A 22,852-nucleotide genomic window follows, 5' to 3' on the forward strand; every position below is an offset into this window, starting at 1 on the left:
CTTTTGTTGCAAGCGAGAGTATTGGAGAGTAATGGAACAAGCAGAAACATGTTGTGAACAACCCTGACAAATCATCACCTCTTAAATTGTTATGGCGAACTTAGCAAACAGCTGCTTATTTACACATCCAGCAGTTATGGAGAAACATTATCAATTTCTGGCAACCAGGCGAATGCCAGTCCAATAATCTCTCTCTTTTAGCTCTGCTTTTGGTCTCTACCAACTCCTGAGGGAAATATCTGCCATAGCCGCTCCACTCTGTTCACCAGCAGTGGTCTTTAATTGTGTCTGTCTGCTGTTTGGTGCTGAGCAGGGAGTGAAAAGTGGGTCTTTAGAGCTATTTGCTGAAAACTGCTGCAGCCTGAAACGACGTCCTGAGAGCTGTGAGAGCCAACCAGTAAAGCTGAGGTCGGACAGCCGAACAAGGAGCTGAGATTCTCCATAAAGCTCCGTCGAGCCAAGGAGCTGCAGATCCAGGTCACGATTCTCTGCAGGTTCATCGCTCCTAGCAGCCCCTTTCATATCGCCATTTAATACAATGTTTCTATAAAAATATTGATTATAGTTACTTTCAGGATTAGCTGAATAATCTATGCTCAATTACATGGATTTGCTAGATCTTCGCTGGGAGCGTGAAATTTCATTTGACTTTGCACAAATTGATAAAGCCCAACCGAGCTCTTCAGCTATATCATGAGCATTTCAAAGCATGAGGAATGTTTTGGGTGAAAACAATAACCTGAATATGCTCTGTCCTGGTGAGGGGCAGGAGGAAATTATCGAGAAGAGGTTTCGATGCAGCGACTAGATAGAAACGTAGATCATAAGCGTGGGGATGCTGGCTGAAGGTGAGCGGCATGTGGATAGAATCACATATTGTTTTCAGTGGGATCCACATGCAAACACACACACACACACACACACACACACACACACACACACATTCCTTTATTGATGGATGGGAAAATATGCATTCTTAGGCCTGAGAGCCCTCACATCAACTGAAACCCAAAACCTGGACTTTCTGCATACCAAAGCAGTATTGCTCTTTAAGAAATTCAACAGGACTATTCAACTCAGTTTGAAAGCCGGGCCAAATCAGAGGGCTAGTCTTCAAATACCTCAGTAAGAGTCTTCCATATTATCTAAAATTGCTAATCTACAAAATAAAAACGCTTGACAGACTGCTGGGATAGCCTGCTCCATAGCAATCTGGCTTTGTTAACAAATTGTGCACCACAGCTAGACCTAAAATAAAACTGGAGGAGAAATCTATCGCAGAACAAAACAGCAAGCGAGAGAGGGACAAAAAAGGCAAAATCCAAATTGAAAAGGAAGCCCCCAAAATAATGTGCTTCAACGTCTATCTGTAATCAATGCTTGGCACGCAAGCATGTGATTTTGGGTTACTTTATTTCCTGGTACAATGGGACTGACAGAGGGAAAAAAATGTAATGATCATCATTAAGCAGACATACCAGCATCAGTGGTTTTGACGGGCATGTAACAGACGGGTGTGTTTTGTGACAATACTTGTAATTACAGCCAAATGTACTAATCAAAAGTGAGGGAAGGAAGTAAAAAAGAGCCCTGGGATGTCATTGCAGACAATTAAAAACACTGAAACATTCTTTCCCAGTTCCTGAGTCTGGCACTGGCTCGAGCCGCCTGCTTTTGATGGTTGCAGGTGTACTGGCTGCACAGAGCGATGTGATTTAGGCTCAAATAAACAAAAACGCACCTATTCTCTGCAGCTCCTGTGCCTGAAAGTACGCTCAATCTGTTATGAAGCTCATTGTGCAGAAAAAGGTGCGGCTACGAACCTGTAGGGGAAGGTCTCTGACACAACGCGCAAGCTTTGTACTGTGAAGAAATGTGTCATGTAAAGTGTCCATGGGCTGCCAGGAATTTTCAATGAGTTCAGAGTGCTCGAAATACCGTTTTCAGACTCCAAGGGTAAAACCACTGAAGAGAAACTATTAGTACACACTGAAGAATGTCTGCTAATAAATTCGACACATTCATAAGCTGAATAATAAGCGGTTTCTTGAAAGATTGACCAGAATCACATTAACACTACTCTCTGCCACATAACTCCATGGTAACTCACCTTCTGAAGAGTGAAAGCAAAAGAGAAGGAGCAAGAGGCAGCGAAACAGCGGACACCTCCACAGTGCAGAGGCCATTATGTGTTGTATGCAAACAATCCAGGAGCCAGTAACAGCGGTTCAGTGCGTTGCGGTGGGAGCGCGGAAAGCTGGAGGGATGTCAACGATCAGTAGTTCTCAGAGAGGCGTCGCCAGTCATCTTCTCATCTGGAAGTAAGGGAGAAGAGAGAGCGTAAGGATGGAGGAAAATGGACGGTCATCAACGGCCTAATCACAGCCCCGGGTGTCATCTTTTTGTCTGGGCGCTACGCATGTGTGCATTGCAATAAAAGACATTGTGTGTAAGCTGCTTATGAAATGTAGTCAAACACAAATCTGAGCACCATGAAGCAACACTCCTGGCTGCTGCTGGATTGAATAAACAAAAGCATTTTTTCAGAAGTTCCACAGAAATACTTGCATTAAAACTTTGTTCTCAAATGTTTATGAGGGCACCGACATGAAAACAAAGCAGATCCTGGCGCTGCACACTCATACAGCGTGTTACGACTGGATGTTTACACTGCCTCATTCTCCCACTCTTCCCTGTTCCACCTTCCCCATTTACTCCCAGATCCCCACGGGAGAGAGCTTGTCACTCCGGCAACACGTTCACACAGGACGCCATTAGAGACACAGTTGCTTTGTGAGTTACTTTTGTCGCCTTCCTTATCAAGGGGTGGCAAAAACAGCCCTTTGTCTGCAAAAGCAGCAAAAGGTTAGAGCCTGAGACAGACGAACACACCAGACAGATAAGCTGCTTACCAAAGTCAAACACCAAGAAGGGATGTGTTGTGTCATATGTGAAATGCCACACACACACTCACACATGCATGCCTGCACACACATATTAACCATGGACGTGCACACTCCTGTCGACGTGGACGCACATGCAGAGACGGCATCCACACGAGCGCATGCACACATTGCAGTATTGTATCTTGTTCATTCCTACGAGGGTGCCATCTAATATTTCCCCAATGTGCACACACACACACACACACACACACACACGTGTCAACATCGTAAACAGCACTGGTCACTTGGTAGCCGTCGCCATGCAGAGGAGAACGAATGTTTCCCGTTCCCCGCCTGAATGCTGCTCCTCCACAGCCACCCGTCACCCACCCTGATTACTTTATAATGAACCTAAATTTGAGCAGCAGAGCAGTCAGCTCTGATCGCTCTCTGGGCCTCGCTAATGCGCTTGGATATTTTTGGCAACATGAAAACCCACAAAACATGGGAAGCCTTCACATTAGCACACTGACTAATAATTTAAGTCACTATTAGAATCATTCTCTACATGACCAATGCTTTGTCAGGGGGATAATAGCTGAAAAAAAGCCCCACTGGATCAGCACCTCGCCCGACGCAGACTGAGAGAGTGTTTATTTTCATTTGAGGTCACTCTAACCGAGCAGTTGTGCAGCATGGTCTGAGCCAAGGAGACACACATGCGGCAAAGTTATAATTTATCATTTAAACTTGGCTGATTTTTATAGGGATTGCAGTTGTATTTGTCTTCCAGTTGTTTATCTGCCAGTGGCGCCCAACCAGATCAGATAAGAGCGAAATGGAGGGTACAAGCTCTCCTGCACGGGAATTCTCACACCACCAGTCCACTGAGGCTGCTCATGCTCTCAAGTCTTCTAACAAGACTGCCACCAGTTCAATATTGGGCAGAACACCAAATCTCCAGAGACGCACGTGACTCCTTCCTCAGCCATTTATCTTCTGCAAATATGAGGCCTGGGGCCATGGGGCAACCATAATCGTGGCTGACAGGAGGAGATTGGAAACTGTTGGGGGGGACATCCCCCTGCCCTTCTGGCCTGCTGGGCCCGCTGAGCCACTCAGCCCCTCCAGACACCAGGGGGCGAGAGCCTGCCAGGCCTCGTGGATGCAGACTTGCCCTCGCCACCCCGGGGTCCTTTCTCCCGATCAGCCGTCGCCCCGCTGAGTAACATGTCTCCTTTCTCCCTTAAGCTGGTGGAGGACATAGCCATGCTCATCTTCCTAAAAACACTGTTTTGTATGGTGGGATTTCTGCCCTGAATCGGTCCGGACTTGAGATAAAGGGATTAGGCGATTAACATTAAGATGCTTTACACAAGCGCTGACAGACGTATCATAATTTCACATCAGGGGACGGCGAGGATGATGGTTGTGGGGGGCTAAGATGTTCTCAAGCAGAAAATGATTTTTAAGAGGTAAGCGAGGCATCGTTAACCCCTCAGAGATTGTGCAGAGGAATTATCTACACCAATATCCCCCCAACTCCCACCCCCCAAAGCCTGGGAATTGAGGTTACTTGTTTCTCGGCCAGCGATTTCGGCATAATGATCATCATGTTCCACTGAGGCAGACATTTAAAAAAAGGTACACAGTTATGACTAACTGTCACCACCTACACTAAATCTAATGGGCTCAAGCATGCAACACACACCAGAAGACCACTGGCTAAATAAAAGTTATTCATTCTCATCTGTGCCTTGAGCTCCTCTTCCTAAAAAATCACAAGTACATACATTCCCCTGGGTTTTCTCTCTCTATTAACAGTATATCTTTCTGGAAACGAGACAAAAAAAAATCCACCCATCAAATGAAAAATGATATGCAAACATTCAGGACATCTGTTTTTCTTTTGTCTCCTATACATACACAGTGGAAACCCAAGGAGAGAAATCTATCATCAGTTAAGATAATGGAGGAAATCACAGTCCACAGCCAATTTTTCACATCAGCCTGATAGAAATAATAAGCAAGCATTTAAAAGAGGACGGCAAGCAATTAAAATATAATTAAAATAAATGGATAGAAGGAGACAGCCCACATGTCTTAACATGAAACACAAGGCTGTGTGCAACAGCCGGCTGAATGAATGCGAGTCTCCTTTGACAAAGCTTGTGTCTGCCTCACTCAAGCTGGAGAGGCGTCCAATGAAAGAGAGAGTGAGAGAGGAAGGGGGGGGGGGCAGTTTGAGTTTCTAAGCCAGGAGGGACTAAATGGATGGGAGAGGGAGAGCAGAGGAGGAGAAGAATGGAAGGGGGAGAAAGGAGGGGGCGGTGGGGTCACTGCAGAGGATTGACAGCCTGTGAGTATGGCCTGACCTCCTGGGTGAGCCTCCAAGTTTTCTCCACAGGCTTAGGGAAGACAAAAATAAAGCCCAGGAATGTTAATTTATTTTCAATTGTCGACGGCGAGAAGAGACAGATAAAGAGCGCATACATACATATCAAGTAAGGCCGCAACAAAACTAATGCACAAGTCCAAGTGTAAGCTGGAAACCTACAAGTGAAATAGAGATGTGGCTCTGTTGAACTGCATCTTGCCAACACAATGATCCGTCTTCCACTCTTTGAATAACTACTAATTTGGAGAACTTTCTGCCCCGCCCCCATGCCCTACATTCAGGACAAAAAAAGACACACATGTGAGAGGGGAATTTCAAACATCAGAAAATGGTTGATGGGCTAGAAGTGGGAGACGGGAACTACAGGAACTAAGAAAACACAGCCTCCAGACACTTTTTTTTCCCCTGTCTTCGGTGCACCCTGATGTTCCCAAGGAGCTCTTTTGTCATGACAGTCCTGTCAGGGCTGCGCTTTCAACCCCTGCAGGGACATGATGTCATTTCCTTGGCTCCACCAGTGATGGAGAGAACGTGCCATCAACTGCCAGGCGCAGAGATGGGCCGACACCGAGAGAGTGTTTTCTCAACACAGAGCTGATAAGATTATACTATTAGGATAAACAGGTTGTTAACTGTGGCTTGCAGCAGCACACACTGAAACAAAAAAGACTTCTCAAAGGTGTCTTCAGCTGAAATCGCTTGTTGCCAACAGAAAGCTTAAAATATGCAAAAATCTGCCGGTTTTCATCGTCTATTTTTTCACCGGAAACTCAATATTTGTGGTTTTGGACTGTCAATTGGACAAAACAAGCAATCTGAACATATAAAGAGCAACACAATATCCAAAACATCCTTTTTATGCTTTTTTGATGAAAGCAGAGATGTAAAGCTAACTCGACTAATCGATCAAAAAACTATCAAGATAAACGACTGATGAATGATTAATGATTAATCATTCTGAGTTTGTTTGTTTGGTTTTTTTTTAAGGAAAAGACCCAAAAATTCCAGAAGCTTCTCTAATGTGATAATTTTCTGGTTTTCTTAGTTCTCTAGTTTGATAAAACGTCTGTCTTCTTCTTCGTCCTTTTCTTCTGTGCAAGCACACTGAGTGCAATTCATACATTTAAATTTGGACTTCAGGAAACTGTGTGTGTGATAATATGAGAAAAGTCTTTACAAGGTTTAAGAGTAGTTTTAACTTTAACTCGAGAGCAATAAAATATCCCAAACCAGCCTCTTTATTCCGAGCTCCTGGGAGCCAGTGCGGGCTACTTCTTCCATCATAATTCCAGCTTGGTTCAGTGTCTATAAATAATTTACGTGTCAACAGTTGTCTTTATGATGATTGATGACAGAACTTCTTACATTGTCTGTTTAGGCCTGTGTCACAATGGCTTCCTGTAACATTTAAACATGCAAAACTGAAGCTCTTATGTCATGTTCTGTTTCAGGGATGATTTGCTCTAGATTAAAAGGAGACATCTGAAGCAAAAAAAAAAGCACCAAAAGCCAGAACAGAAAACCCCTGAAAGGTGCAATGCTTCACTATTTTATTGAGAGAGCACAACAGTTGGTGTGTTCAGCGGCTCTTGGCCAAATGATTGAGGCAGTAGATAAGATAGAGCGCCAGCGGGCAGATGGACATGGCGAAACAGAGAGGGGCGAGCAAAGAAGCTTAGTAAAGTGAAGAGAACAAAGAAGACCCAGACTGAACAACCAGGTTAGTGTCAAGCAAAATGAAGAGAGGGTGGTGTGCAGTTTTCAAAAAGGGGCTGTGGAGGTGCAGGCACTTACAAAAAGGGTACAAAAAAATTGTGCAGAATGCCATTAAAGATGAACAAAACCAGAAATTTAGGAAGCTGGAACTGGTGAGTTGCTATTTCTGCTTTAAAAAAGACTTAAATGATTATTAAACTATAGCAAACTTTGAAATATTACTTTGTTAATGGTTATCTTTTCATACTTTGGCCTAAACCAGTTGCTGCTGCAGAGAGATTTTATGGCGGTACGCTCACATTTTCAGATTCCCTGAATATTTTGCAAAGGTTACTTCGGCTTATTGAGACCATATCTGCTGCGCAACTACATATTTGAAAATGTGTGAAGTGAAACGTCTGTTCCATTCATCAATCTTCAGCCTGAAGTTGCTTCGATCTCAGCGGTCACTCCTGCTTGCCATTGAAATGAATAGGCTGACCTCAGAGCAGTTGGTTAAGCAGTGGGGTCACCGGAGAGGAGCAGGGAGCAGCTCGACGCTGACATGGAAAAGAGAGGTTTCTCCTTTTCAATCAGTCCCTTCACAAATGTTCTGACAGCCTCACTTCTCACCTCCTCCACGCATAATTCTAGCACTCCCCTGCCTGCTCTTCATCCACACAAACACACCCACACACACACTGCTCACCTCCAGCTCGCTGCAATGCTAAAAACACATTTTTACAACGGAAACCATGACTGGCCTGGCAACATCACCCCTCACCTAAACATGAGCCACACACACACACACACACACATACACACAGATTCATTCACTCCTTCAACACATTTCCGGGAGGTGATGTGTTGATGTTCACACCTTCTGGGGGGAAATACATTGACACAACGTTGAATTTTTACACACTGTAGCCCCATTCAGACTGGATTAGTTTTCAGCGAAATGTACGTGAAGTAAATGCTAATACAGAACATCTGTGATGTTAACGAACAACATGCAGGGGGAGGAGAAGTCTGTGCAATCAGTCTCCGCCGTTACAGAGCTCCATTCATGTGCTGCCATCGCACCAGAAATGTACAACAATGATCAAACATAATTTCCGCAACTGACAGCAACTTGTTTAAACAATGACAAAGCAGCAAAGGAGAAGAAACGCTGCATCTGGAGCATCCAGTGATCTCGGTTCGGGGTCAGAGCGAGACGAGCGTACAGAGCGCTTCACTCCCCAAAAGGGAATGACACATTATTTGCCAACGATCTCAGGGTTGTCATTTCGGATGGGACTACGGTTTTTATTCCTGCCAGGCCCCGGGAGGTCCCAGATTTGGCTGACCGCTGAAATCTGCACAAGTTACTGACATGGCAAGATTTGACGGGACTGAAATTTACAGACATGCTCCATTTTCCATTACAGCCCCACCCACCCCCCCCCCCCTAAATCTAATCCCATCCAAATGGGGTTTATGACAAAGTGGTACAATGACAAAGTGGCATTTTTGTTGCCAAAAGCGAAGAGCAGTTACTTTTTCCGAGGAAATATATGCAAACACTATTAATCCTTGAGAGGAGCAAGTAGTTGGCGCTTTAACTGAAAAATAAATTTGGAATCGTATGCGGGGGTGTAGATTTGGAGAGAGGTGGGGGCACACATGAAGTCTGAGGTGCTGTTTCCTGCATTTATACATTTTTATACATCTGGCAGCTAACATGTTATTATGAAATTGGTTATTGAGCTCTCCAAAATAAAGGCGTCTAATGAAATATAAAATGTGAATTCCAGCTTAACGCCACGGAAAACCACATTTAGTTTTTTGTTGCTAGAGATCAAACTAACTGATTTTTGACATGAAAATGGCAAAAAATGACTGATTTCAATACTGAAAATCAAGAATTTGCTGATTTTTTTCTTGTCTTACAATATATTAAAGTGAATATCTTTAGATTAGGGACTGTTGCTTAAAAAAAATACAGACTTTTGGGGATGTCACACTGGGCTCAAGAAAACTCTGATTTTATTTATTTTATTGGAAATCGTGTCCTAGATTACATCAGCACTGTCATCAAGTCAATTCTCACCGGCTCAATTCAGTCAATCGTGACTGAACACAAATAAGAACATTTCTGAAGTGTCAAAAGGTTGTTCCCACTCAAGTTGAGATAAAACACGTGTAACACCTACGACAACTAACTCAGAAATGCCAGCAGTACAAGTGTCTCACACAGCTGTTATGTCTCCGTCTGTGAGACTTCATTCTTATCAGAAGAATGTAAACTGCTAACCAGACATTTTTCATCACTCAAACAAGCTGCTATGTGTTTCCTGACGTCCAGATTTACATTTCATGCTCAATGCATTTTCATCCTGATTTTAGAAGCTATTTAAAGTTATATGGCTTCTTTCAACTGGAAACAATTTAATGCTATGCCACAATGGCTCACTTCACATACAATGATCCATCCATCCTCCTGGTTTCATCACCTTCCTGTAATGGATTCATTAGAAAGTTGAAAGTTTTGTGAGACTTGAAGCACATTTTGTCCAAAATCCTGTCTGCTTTGCATTACGTATGCATGGTCAGCACATGGGCCGCATTCCAACTGTGGACGGTTTGTGTGGTCTCTATTCATTCGGTGTCTTTAGTGACTGACATGCATTAATTTTCCTGAATTCAGGGCTGTAATGTGCACCCAGAGGCACAGTGATCATACAGAATTTTATAAAACACACCCGTCAGTCACAAAGGCACAAATCACTTTACACTCGGGCTGAAATCAATGTCAGAATGTTTTTCTAAGAGAAAAACACATTCACACTTCAGCAACAACTAAAAAGACCACTAATTTGAAATGAGCTCTTTTTCAAAAAAAAACTAATAACCTTCACAAAGTTAGGATTTATTACGAAAGAAGTCTGATCGTATGTCACCATATGAGAAAACAGTCCTGATCCTCACTTGATTTATTACCTCAGTAAACATCTTCCAAAGGAGTCATGGTACGTTTACACCATAGACTGTATAAAACGTGGATTTAGTCTCCATGATGCCACCCACTGGCTTCTGAGGAGCCATTGTGAAGCTCAGCGACAGTGGCTCCAGCCATCACTATCTTGATAGTTCCTGACTTCGCCAAACTACCGACTAATCCAAAAAATGAGTGAGTATGGGTGGAGCTGAGGCAGGTGCAATGAAGCCTCGCTTTGGGGAGCCAGCCTCAAGTGGTCATTCGTGGAACTGCGGTATTTGGCACACTACCACTGGCTTTTTAATTAAAACTTGATTAGAATCCTGAATGTGGACAACACATTATTGTAAAACGCTATCACAATATGCCACAATAGACTTAAAGCCAAGAAGTCAGTGTATGATAATGATGTTTTTCACTCACACAATACATGATAAACATATGAAATAGTATATAAGAAGAGTCAATTATGCTGAACACCTACAAAGAAACTGAGGCATAAAGATCAATATGGAGAAGCTATATTGAGTGAAAACCAATTAACCTGTACATATCAAGATCCTAACAGAAGGTATGAAGGACTACAGTGTCTCCAAGTCTGAAATGTCTAAGTTTCTCGGAGAGGTAAAGTCTGAATGAGGTGGAAATCGACTCCTTGCTGTGCTCGGCAGGGTTTCCCTAGATGTTAAATGATGTTAAGATCTGGTGACAGGGGAAACCATTCCAGGAATATGATTTAATTCATGAAACCACCGCAAAACATGGTGCAGCTACTGTAGTCTTGTAAAATTGCCTCATATACCTTGGCCATTACACAATGCCGTGAAGTAATCGTCAGTCCTAATGAGTCCCACGAGATGGCTGCCAATGCTATTATAGAGCCACGGTCGACAGCAGACACATTCTGTCTTTTTCTGCAGGTAAATCCATCAGAAAGCAGGAAAACGTGAAAGAAACGTTTAACATCGTCTTACTACTTACTGTCAGCCTCTCAGTCTTTTGCTTATTGTGCCCGGTAATGAGCTGCAAGTGTGTTTCTTGGTGTCACACTCAGCCTCTCTCTCCCTCCAGTCACATGTCCACTTCCTCAAACCACTGCCATTCTTTTCCTGTCCACCAGGTGTCCTCCCTTTGCCCTTCACCTGACCCGCCCCACCCATCCGCCCACCTGGGACACAACTCAATCATGTTTCCTCAAAGCGGTGTTGGAGCCACACTTGCGTACTCTTTCACTTGATTGAGATTTCATAATAATTTGTTCTCTGCTATTCTCGATGGCAGTGGCAGTAACGCTCTGTCGCTGCCGAACATGCCGCCGTTCCCTCTTCTCTCCTCAGGCCTGCAGGTACCTGACCTTCTCCGCTCACCTGTCCTCGCTGCCCTCATCAGTCCTTCAGCTGTTAAACCAGCACATTCTCATTCACCTGGACAGTTCCTCCTTGCTTGTTGCTTTCCTGTCTTTTTTGCTTTCAAGGTTCTGCCACCTGAATCATCCTGCTGCCTCCTCTGCTTGTATTTGGTTCCTACTCCAGTTGCCTTGTGCAACCAGCTGTGACATTTGGCCTCGGATGAAAGTGTTTTCAAACGGGCATCACCAATACCTGCTTTGTAAAGGTGATGATATTTAGCTGAGGATGTTCTACAGAGATGTTTTGAGTTCACAGTTTTATTGTGTTTCCCATCTATCCTAGCAGCATCCACTTTTTTGTACCAATCCTCTGTAGATTTAATCCCATAGCTGTAAAAACAACATATTCCGCATTTTAACACCTTATAAAGTTAACTTATGAAGCAGCAGCCTATCTACACATCCAGCAGACACAGACTAACATTAGCATGCGTCTGTAGTCGTGTTTCTGCCACCTGATGAATGTTAACCCAATATTCATTCTCCTTTAAAGCTCTGTTTTCGGCTCCTGGGGGAAAATATCTGTTTCCACAGACAGTCCATGTTAGACTGTGTTCACCAGCTAGCTAACTTTGCATGGCATTTGTTGCAGAGTTGGAAGTGGAGTGGGTTTTTAGAGCTTTTTCACTGAAATGAGCTGCCTGCTCCTGCCAAAAATGATGCTACGAGAGCGATTGGAGCGGAGTTTGGCCGGTAAAACCAAAACAATGAGCTGGAAGACACTAAACGCTGCCCCTGTCACATTAAATATGGTCATTTGATCCACTATTAATATAAAACTTTTAATATGTGCTGCTTCAATTATAACTGTTGCCATGTTTTGGCTTTTATTAAGGCAAAGTTTCTGTTCCATAGTCAAAAACTAAACACTACCTAGCACTATGCTGCCATCATTTTGGTATACTTCTCCCAATACCACCTTAAATTATTTTCAGCTTTCGTGTCTGATCTGCAATTCAGGCTATCTCTGTTTGGAACTGGTAGTTGCATCATTTCAGTTTAAAAAGTGGTGATTAGCCTCTTTTGAAGCGGACACACAACCAATAATTTAGTTGAATTTCCATTAAGGAAAGAGTGAAAGAGAAAATAAGATATGCTTGATGACACGATAGCAGTGGCAGCTAATGTCAGTGTGTGTACTCTCATTTGGAAATAAGGAGACATTAAAAATATTCGACGAATGTTTGAGAGAAAGCAGGAAAATGACACTAAGTTCATAGATGTCCTCCATGTTCTGCTTCAAGTATTTCGGGCTGTTCATAATCATGGAAAACTCTCCAAGATCCTGGAGGGACATGCTTGGATGCAGAACCAGGTTATTTTGACTTTAAATTTCCTTTCTGTTTGTCAAAACATGATTGAAAATGCTTTATAACTTTGAATGAAAACATGTTTGTTTAGACTGGCCTGTCCAAATCTATCAGCATTTATCACAAGCAGATTATTCTGAATTACTGCTCTAATTGGGAAAAAATTGTTCGTAGAGATGCAGTAATTCACCAAGGCTTAAAATATCAAGCTAATATCTGTTAACCATATTGCCCAGCTCTACCATTTGGCTGTATTGAGTTGGAAATGAGCCATGGATTTAATATGCATCCACGCGCTGTATGCCTGGACGGGTTTTGTGCTTGTTTTCAATTCAGACTAATTTATTCTCAGCATTGGTTTCTATTAATTTGTCCACCCACTCTGCCTGTTCCTTTGGAAACCAACAAACAGGCATCAATCTGCAGCGTTTCCAGTGGGAAATGGGAACTGGTTGGTCTTGTTTTTCTTGTTCCTTTGTACATAATTACTTTCATGTTCTCTTCCTGTCTTCGCCCTGACAGTCTCGGGGTTATTATTTAAGATTTACTACCCCTGATTCAGCTGCGAAACACTTCATTTTCATTTTGAAAGATGGACCCACTGCAGGTTTACCGGTGGGCCTAAAATGTCTCTTCCTCCATCGCCGTTAGACTCATGCCTGCTGTTCAAAAAAAGAAAGAAGCTGAAAACATACTTTTCTTTAGGGCAGTTGCAACCTGAGTGTTAAAAAGTCAGAATGGACAAAAATACAACACATTTACACAACATAAAATCTAACCAACTAGATCAGTTAAAAAAAGGGGGTCCAATCTTGGAGTGTAACATCGGCCAAGCTGTGTGTTTTAAATGCAGCAAATCTGTGAGATTTTGGCAAAAGGCTATTCACAGGACAAGTGTAGCGCTCTTTCACTGAAACACAGCACATCTCCAAATACGTGTTAAAATGGACCCTGAAATGAAGCTTAAAGGACAATACGCCTGAATTTCAGCCTGCTAAATTATACGGTTTACCAGTATTTCCATGAGTTTGTTCTGCTCGTTCCATTGTGATGCAAACTGGAGGAGCATACGAGCGCAGAGAGAATGAATTGGAACAATGATGAAAGTGCGTGCTATAAGAGTCAGGACAGCTGTCAGGGTGCACTGGTGTACATTCAGCGGACTGATTTACTGAAAAGCAGCTATGTGCATATGTTGAGGCAATCACTCCATGTTTGCAGCACGTTTCACAGTTTGTCATTCAGGGTCGAAGGAGCAGCTCAAACCTCCTTTTCACCTCTTAAAAACAAATTAGTCTCTTGGCTGTGTGGTTTCGTCCTCCAAGATATGTTGAGAAATACTGTTTATGCTACCTTGGACCAAGGATATGACAATACAAAGGCAGAAAGAGTCAATTTTCCTCCACAACAAAACCACTTGAACTGTGCACGCTCTGCGCCACCTGGCCATTTCACTCTCTCTACCAGGGCCGCAACTACAGATCTGATTACCAATTCATCCGTTGATCATTTAGTCTTTAAAACGCCAGAAAATACACAAAAAGTCGCAAGTTTCCAGAACCCAATGCAAACTCTTATTGCTTGATTTGTTTGACCAACAGTCCAAACCCCAAAGATATTCAGCTCAGAGCGACGAAAAACGGAGAAAAGCAGAAAACCCAAGCACAAGTCAGTGAATGGATGGTGTTTTCACTCAAACTGACCTAAACAATCCTCGCTGCCGAGTTTAATTGTCCACCCGAGCTCCAAAAAAGTAACTTAAAACAGCTTCACATCACAGTCTGAGCCCGCTGTGTTAACAAAAGTAGATAACTTGAAACATTTGTCTCTACAAAATAAAATAGCAGACCCAGAGCGCTGTGTGTATCCCACATAAACCAACAAATATAAGCAACAAACACACAGCCGCCATACCACTCCTCAATGCTTCAAAAACACAGAAAGGCTTCTGTAGATGCAATGCTTTTCTCTGCTGCCAAGTTCCCCTTGTGCTGTGGCTTAGCCCAACAGTAGTGTAAAGGATGCATGCTTCTTTTATTTTATTTTCAGCCCCCTGCCTCCGTTTTTTCCCCCCCCTCTCCTCCAGTACATCATTCCTTTGGGTGTTTGTGCGGTGTCCCTTAGTTACAGGATAAGAGACCCGGTAGCTCAGAGAGTTAAAAGCCTGCCCTGTCCCACTCATACGAACAAGACCATCAATAATTCACCCTCATCGGGAAGCATTATCTAACAGCCTTATAAAAATTTAAAGATTGTGGGTGACAACACGGAACCATGCAGAAAGTGCTCCGTAAGAGGACACTCCAGGTGGCAACAATGCATGCTAAAGTGGAGGCAGAGGAGGACTCGTCTGCGCCGCTGTGTCAGACGGCCCTGTGAGGCTGATTTAACCATTACACATAAAAGACAGACGCCCCGCCGAATTAAGGCAAAGTCAACCAGGAGACACAACTCCTCTCCCCTCTGCCGGCCCTGTGTGTGCGACTGCAGCACAGAGGTGGAAGCATTTGCTCGGCTGTATTAACGCCCAGGCTTATTCTCATTGACAGTGAAATCCCTCTAAGCCTAGATCAATTACATCCAGCTCTGCTGTAATTAAAATGTCCTAACAAAGGTCTTCGGAGCACAGCAGAAAAACCTGCCCACTGAAAGTAAGCTCAGTCCATATTACAGCACCATCTCCTAGAAAATAGCTTAGATTAGATTCAGGCTTTCTTTGCTGATAAGTGTCCATGCACGGTGCCCTGTTCTGTCTGTTTTATCCCTTAATAAGGTCAAGCTATGATTTAAGAAAGTGTGTAATGTACATGAAACACAGTCATGCTGCAATATTTTTAATCAGCGCAAGTACATAAAATAAAATACTCATTCATCTACAGCACACAAAAAGGGCCTGTGCTTGTTCTAGCAGCCACAACTAATAATAAAATGAATTATTTGTTCTCTTAAGTTGATCAGATGCTTGACTATGCTCTGCTGAGAAATGGCATAATGCTTATGAGCCTCCTAATTAAAGCTCAGCAGTGGAGTGATTAGCAATCACAACTCCACTCTTCAAATATCAAGATCTGATTTGCTTGGCTGATCAACAAGGTTCCTTCTCTCACTGCATCTCAGAGCCTGCAGCCTCTCTCTGTTTCACAGGAGGCTTTTGAAATGGAGGAAATCAGAAACTCAACAAGCAAGGGCTCAGCTGAATTTTGAGTTCTACATTGCTTCTTCTTCTTTTTTTTTTTTTTTTATAGCAGGGTGTCATTTACGTTGCAATACTTTGCCCTCTTTATTTTTCTTAATGCTGACTGCCAGCAATCATAAAGCCGATTACACACTGCTGCTGATGAACGCTTAAATGTTTTTGGTTTTAAATGATAATTCATTATAGTGTGAAACCCCAGAAAAAAAAAAAGCCATCAACAACATTACTTATGGCAGCCACCAAAATTAAACTTGAAAGCTGTTCCCTGGTTGCGCAGAGGAGGGACTATTCCACAGACAGAGAGAGCAAGATGGCTGACTGCACTGACACATTGTGAAAGCACGCCTTGCCATCCTAGGTAATAGATTCTCTTTGCTGTGTGACTCCCACCGCTTCTCATCTTCTGTGACAACGCCTGCCAATCAAAGCCCGGGGAACATTCAAGGGCTTTGACAATATCTCCTCACCTTGAAAACTCATTGGCTTCATCACAAGACACCAAGTGACACCAAGCAGGCATCAAATAGCCATTAGACATGGCAGACAAAGAGGTGGCAGACTAAAGGTGATCGCGAGCCTCTTTCTCAACACGAAAAAGGCTCTCTGAAACTCTGCATTAAAAGCTTTCTTCATATACATAAAGCCACGACAACAAAGAGTGCCAGCAGTATAATGCGAGCGTTGGTCAGAAACTAAATGTGCAAGGATTTTATGATCATTTGAGAAGGTGCTGCGAAACTTACAAAAATACTGAATTCATCCTTTCAACGCAGCGAAAAGCTGGTTTCTGAGGAAGCAAACGCACCTCTGCTGCTTACGTGAAAGCATTTAATAGACGAATTCAAGCCGTCTTTCGCGCGCAGACGCCCCGCAGATGACTTATTTGGAAAACAAAACATCAGTGTTACAATTCCTTTCTTTCCGAAGCAGAACGAGAAATAACAGCGTTACACCGCATCAGCCGACTGATTTACATTTTTATATGATTCATGAATAGCATAAAGGAGGACGGGCAGAGGTTTTTCTGCAGTGAGGCATGGCCTGAACCTCAATTTCTGGGACAATTACATGATCCTGTTTAGGAATTTGAGGAAGAGGGAAGCATTTCCTCAGCTGAAGACAGATGACCTGTCAGATACACCTAACACCAACACAAAGCCTTCAGCCTTCAATCTGCACACTTCCTGTGACCTATACTGTGTCAGAACCAAATAAAGAACACTATCTTTGTATCCCCCTGAGACAGAGCAGTGTCCTCGTATGCTAATGCCAGCCAGCACTGAAGAAGAAGCTCCGAGGGCGGCTCAGACAACTCACAGGTCAGTGCTAATCTTCTGATATATGGAGCCTAAAGACCCGGGACACATCCATCACACGCCGCCCACGGCTCCCCAACCGGGCGAAATCCACACACACTAAAGGGTTAACACCCCCCCCCCCCCCCCCCCCCCCGAAAGAGACCTCTGATGATCCGTCACTCAAGACCCATCCTCCTTTTGAGCGTCCTTTAACAACACCAAGGGGGTAGCTTTCTTAGCAGAGGCTTGGCGGTGAGTGCGTATAGAGCCAGCGTGACTGCTAGACCTAAGCTCCATGCCTCTGTTGATCATTAAACATCCATTTTAAAGCAGTGGGGGAAAGTTAACTGTCATTTTGAACACAGGAGGTGGCGGTACGAGAGAGATTTTTTTCCCTCCCTCAGATGTGTTTTCTCTGCGAGAGCGAGCGAGGCCGCACATCCATCCATCGGGTTAACTACCCTAACACGTAATCATTCGTTCCAGTCATCTGTCTCTTTATTTTTGAGGCCAGCCACCAAACGGCCATGTTGGGCCTTCGCAGTCAAATGAGAAACTCACCCCAAAGCAGTTTTGTTAAATAAACAAAATGCAATTTTTTTGCTTTTTTTTTTTTTTAATTATTAAACCTGCTCATCTGCTTTGTATTCTTCCTCTTCCTCTGGCTACCATGGCCAAACAGGAACACTAAGAGTGCAGTTTGGTCTCTTCACAGCATCAGTGGCAAACGTCAGGTTCAAGTCAGCCCCTCAGAATCAGAGACTACTATCGACACCATTTTGCAGCAACACTCACCCAGGAAGAAATCCATCTCAGAAGGAGCACTGATGCCAATTTCTCAACCACCAGCAGCCTCCACAGAGCAGAATGCATGTACCTCTCCTCTTCAGCAGCTTTTTTAATAATTTGAACAACCGGGCTCAGCTCAGCACACCACAGCACGGTTTCCACTCCACTCTCTCACTTTTTTGCTTGACTCGACAAACTTCCTACACTTGCTGTTGTTATCACTCCTGCCCTCTCCTCCTACACGTACACAATGCAGAGAGCCCTGTTCTGTGGGTTTTTGTCAGCAGCGGTTGTAGGAAAACATGGGAAATCACCAACAGGAGAGGACGTAGACTGGTGTAAAGTCAACAGGAAAAAAAAAAAAGAGAGAGAAAAGGATTTCACCATTCAGGAGAAAAAGCACTGAACATCACACATTGATTATATGTAACTGATGTAAACGGAGGATTTCTCCCGCAAGAGCAACCCAATCAAAACTGTCTCATCTTCCATTACGCGTCACTCCCTCTTTCCCCTCTCTCTGTCCATTTGTTTGTCAAACTTTTCACAGTGAGCACGTCAGAGGAATTGAACAAGACAGCTGTCAAACCCGGCCGCCATGAGTGAAGATGGCAGGTGAAGTCCTCTTTTTTTTTTTCCTCCCTGCTGCTCTCTGGGTTGAAAAACTCCCACTTCTGCCTTCTTCTCGAAGTTTTCTTTATGTTATTTTGTCCGAACAAAGGAAGGAAAAGAGGGAGCAAGCTTTCTTCTCAGGTTGGGGAGCAGTTGGCTCATGCTATTACCCCGGAGCGGGATGACCATGAAGGGGCCACTGACCCCTTCTGTGCTCCCAATGGCATTTCCATTCCCTGTCTCTGTGTAATAACGCCTCCGTGCTGCACTTTCTTTCACTATTAACCTATGCTGATCCTGCTTCCAAAGTAAGGGCCGTGCACAAAGCCAAGAAGGCGCTACTTTTCTTTGTTTCTCTTTGTGCTTCGTCAGAACGAGCGTTTGTTTTTTCCTCCCTTCAACTCACCTAAAATTGCGGAGAACATTAGGCCATGTATCACAAGACAAAGAGGGAAAATCCATCAAAATAAACAGTGTCTTTCAGCATTCTTTCACTGACAAACAACAGCTGCACAGAATGGGAAATAAATATTATCTCGGCGACAGAAAAACAATCAGGCTCCGCGAGGTACTCTCTCACAAAGCTTGAATGCTCTGCGTCTTTACATCTACCCTCGCTGAATGTGGAATTAAACCATTTATTGTGAAAGAAAGCACTTGAAAGTAAATTCACTCCGGAGCCATTTTTGACGTAGACTGCTACAGCCAAAATACCAGTCGAGTATGTAAACAGATTTTTCATCGAGTTATTTATGCTTTTTTTTTTTTTTTCCCCTCCCCTCACGCCGTGGCTACAGTGGCTTCTCTTTCTCCTTGAAAATAAAATGCAGGCCTTTGTTGATGTTTCATGCTCGCGTGGAGAGATGCTGGGGGAAATATTGTAACAGACGAAACATTTTTAACATGACCACGTCTCTGGGTGGCGTCCAAGAATTTCCACTAAATACATGGCTTTTGGTGCGAGATTATGGCCAACAAATTCTCCCAATCCACACGAAATCTGTTTCCAACACTAACACTCGCTTCTCACACGCACACACACAACCAACTGCAGTGTCCAGCAATCTTTGTCAGGAGCCTCCACCAGCACCACCACCACCACCACCAGCAGCAGCAGCAGCAGCAGCACTCTATCAGAACAAAACTGCTTAGAGGAAGGGGGCTGGTAGCTCAAGTTCTCCCTATTGAAATGCAGACACTTTGATATGGAAATTGGCAGTTACAAAAACCTGCTAGAATTCACACTAGCATGCATTGAAACCATTTGCGCAATGTGAGATGAGATGGCACTTCCTCCCAAGACAACGCAGACAAATGGACCAAACCAGCACGTCTGGGGCGGGTGAGAGATGGAGTGAAGGTAGGGAGGGTGGAAAGGGGGAGGAGGGGTGGAGAAAGAGGCAACAGAACATTTGTCCCCCACCAACCCAACCCCAACCCTCACCCTCCCTCCTCTCCTTGAATTCCTACAATCCACTGTCCCCAGCATTTGTTTCAAGAAATAGACTGAGCCCGAGCGAGAATTTGCAAAGTGCAACATCTACACTGACCAGTAAAACATCCCATCATGGCGCACTGACAGGGGAACAAAATGACCTTTTCATCTTCAGGGATCACTGATGGGCATGTCAGTATCATCCCCTCATTTTTTTTTTTTTCCATCCCTCCAAAATGGCTGGCACGACACAAAAACTTCTCCGCCACGGTCAAAATATGCCCGGATTTGTGTGGTGGCAAGTCAATTTCTTCACGCCGTGCATACAGCTTATATAATGTTTCACTTTTCTTAGTTCAAAACTGAACCACCAAATGCTTCGGTTTGCTTTTATTTCCAAAAACAACTGGATTTGAAAAAGTCATCATCTATGCTCCCCTGTGTGAAAGCTGTTATATAAGTATATGCCGGGGAAGCTCTCAGTTCCCTAACTTGTCAGTATGGCTTATATAATGTTGCACCACTATGCTGATTTGGCATTGACAGTATGGATTTTGTGTAAATGTTATTTAACCTTGATATTTCAGTCCATCGCAGCCGAGCTCTCCAGGGGTTTCTTGCTGAGGTCTATGCAGCCCTATCTCTAAAAGCTTCACGTGAGAATGAGATATGGTTCCCTGAGCCTGTAAAAACTGTGTGTGAGTGTGTGAGTGTGTGTGTGTGTGTGTCCCATCATCACACATGGCTGGCTCAGGTCTGTGAATTATACATGCTCTGTGAAATGATCTTATTTTATAGCCGCAAAATGGAGAAGTAAATGGAGACAGTAACTGACATCCAACTACTTAGCTCCATGGTGTCCTGGACTGGGTGGAGATGTTTGTGTGAGCTCTGTTTTTTCACCATGTTATCACGCTGATTATCATCACTGAATATCAACCCCTGTTTGGTTTTTTTTTATGGGTTTCTCATTCATATCCAGGACTTTCTTTGTCATAGTGTTCATCTTAAACAAATTCTTAAAAATTAAAATCCCTCCGGCATCTGAAAGCATCTTGAATATAAGCATTTTTACACATTTTATCAAGCACTACAGAGTGCATCTCTTAGTGGGATTTCAATTAAATATATAAATATATATATATTGAGAGAGACAGAGAGAGACAATGACATATATAAATATTTATATATTGAAATCCACATTGGATTCAGGGTCCTGGTAGCCAAGCAACTTCATATTAATTAAAAGTGTGGAGGCTGCAGACGCTACAAAATACCATAATAATATACTACGGGCTATGTATTGATCCCAGCACAACAGTTTCAAACTGCCGGAGGAGCCCGTGGGCCCGTTTTCTGACATTTGCCTTATCATATCCTGGGAGTGTAAATAAATGGTATTGATTCAGAGAGGCATAACCCCGCATCTCCCTCGAAAGACTCAAAACATCCGCTTTTAAAGGCTACTTACAGTGGGTACGCCGTGCCAAAATATGGATCCCGGCATGGAGTGTGAATTTGAGATCAACACCAGGAGCCCCCCTCCTCTCCTCTCCTCTCCCTTTTTCAGAAGAGGCCCCCAGAAACTAAGCAGCGGGTCGCACAAAGACGGCTGAGGCTCGGCTGCATGCTCCACTTTCTTCCTCACAGCGGGCAGATGGAGGGCTTTCCAGTGGCAGGTATCTGTTCAAGCCAACACGTCCGGGACCGGACGAACAGCTCCATGGCGAGGGGTCTGTTCAAAAGTAAAGATCGTTACTTCCCCCCCCTTTCCTCCTCCTCTGGTGCGTGCACCCAGACTCCTTCCGACGGGAGCGCTACGGTTAGACTGCATAAAAAAGGATCACTTCAAGGAGATGCGCCCCAGCCTCGCTCCAAAATGAAACTCCGAGCACGTCTTCCCCACTGTCAAGTCTGTCTGAAAGTCTCCAGCGGCCTGGTTCACACGTACAGCCCGAAGAGGGATGATATGACTTCTTTCGTCTGGCTTTCGGTGCGCTCCCGGTTGTTCCCTCTGCGTCTCATCCACACGCCGCGCAGACAGTCGGAGCTACAGCCGGACTGGAGGCAAACAAGGCGAGGAGAAACGGCGCACCGGTCCCCTGCTCTGCAGCAGCTGGCTGTGGAGGGCTGCACGCAAAACCTGGAGCGGAGCCCGCCGGGACACGGACTGGATCCTAATGCTAATTACCAGCAGCCCGCATCCAGGCTGGTATGAACGCCCTATCTGGCGTGCGCTGTGTGTTAAACAACAAGTTCTGCTGTATTTTCTGCAAACTTCTCAAACAAATCAATGAGATGCAGTATTTAAATCAGGAAGCCCCGCTGTTTAATCAGGAGAAGAGTGCAAAAAGTGCAAGACCATTCATTACCAAAAAACACCTTACTGAAAGCAACTCCTATAAATAGCATGCTAGTTTCTGTCCTGCTGGAATTTCAGGATTGTGTGCAGCAGTTTGCACCTGGATAATTAGTATTTTAGAATAAAAACACCAAATAATGAGGCTGACTTTAAACTTGTTTTAACTGGGTCAAGCATTTAACTTAGTTTAATAAGAAGCTTTCCATATATCAGGACCATGTTAACAGAGAGGAAAAAATCTGCACTCTTCTCGTAGCTGCTCTATACGATTACATTCTGCTTTATGGTCACTGCACACGGCAAGTTAAAGTTTAGCATCGAATCAGATGGGGAAAGCGAAAAGGGTTCGCTGCTGTTCTTTGTCTTCATGCGATGATAAACAGGAAATCTTCGGGTTTGGACTGTCCGTCAGACAAAGCAAGTCATATGAAGACATCACTTTGGGTGATTTCATGGACCCTTTTCATTTTTGACATTGTGT

At 43.9% G+C, this 22,852-nt stretch overlaps 1 protein-coding gene across 6 annotated transcripts in view; it reads right to left on the reverse strand.

Annotated features, from left to right (window-relative positions):
• adgrl2b.1 (adhesion G protein-coupled receptor L2b, tandem duplicate 1) overlaps positions 1 to 22,094 on the reverse strand; it is an 85,902-nt gene extending 63,808 nt beyond the window's left edge. For all 6 annotated transcript variants that reach the window (XM_076744315.1, XM_076744312.1, XM_076744314.1 and 3 more), the window contains exons 1-2: positions 21,481 to 22,094; positions 2,111 to 2,315 (exon numbers count right to left, since the gene is read on the reverse strand). In XM_076744315.1, coding sequence (XP_076600430.1) covers positions 2,111 to 2,186 — 76 coding nt within the window. In that variant the 5' untranslated portion in view covers positions 2,187 to 2,315; positions 21,481 to 22,094. The remainder of the gene's footprint in view (positions 1 to 2,110; positions 2,316 to 21,480) is intronic.
• Between the last annotated feature and the right edge of the window lie 758 nt (positions 22,095 to 22,852).

This window comes from Chaetodon auriga, chromosome 12 (assembly GCF_051107435.1).
Source record: "Chaetodon auriga isolate fChaAug3 chromosome 12, fChaAug3.hap1, whole genome shotgun sequence".
NCBI classification, from domain to species: Eukaryota; Metazoa; Chordata; class Actinopteri; order Chaetodontiformes; family Chaetodontidae; genus Chaetodon; species Chaetodon auriga.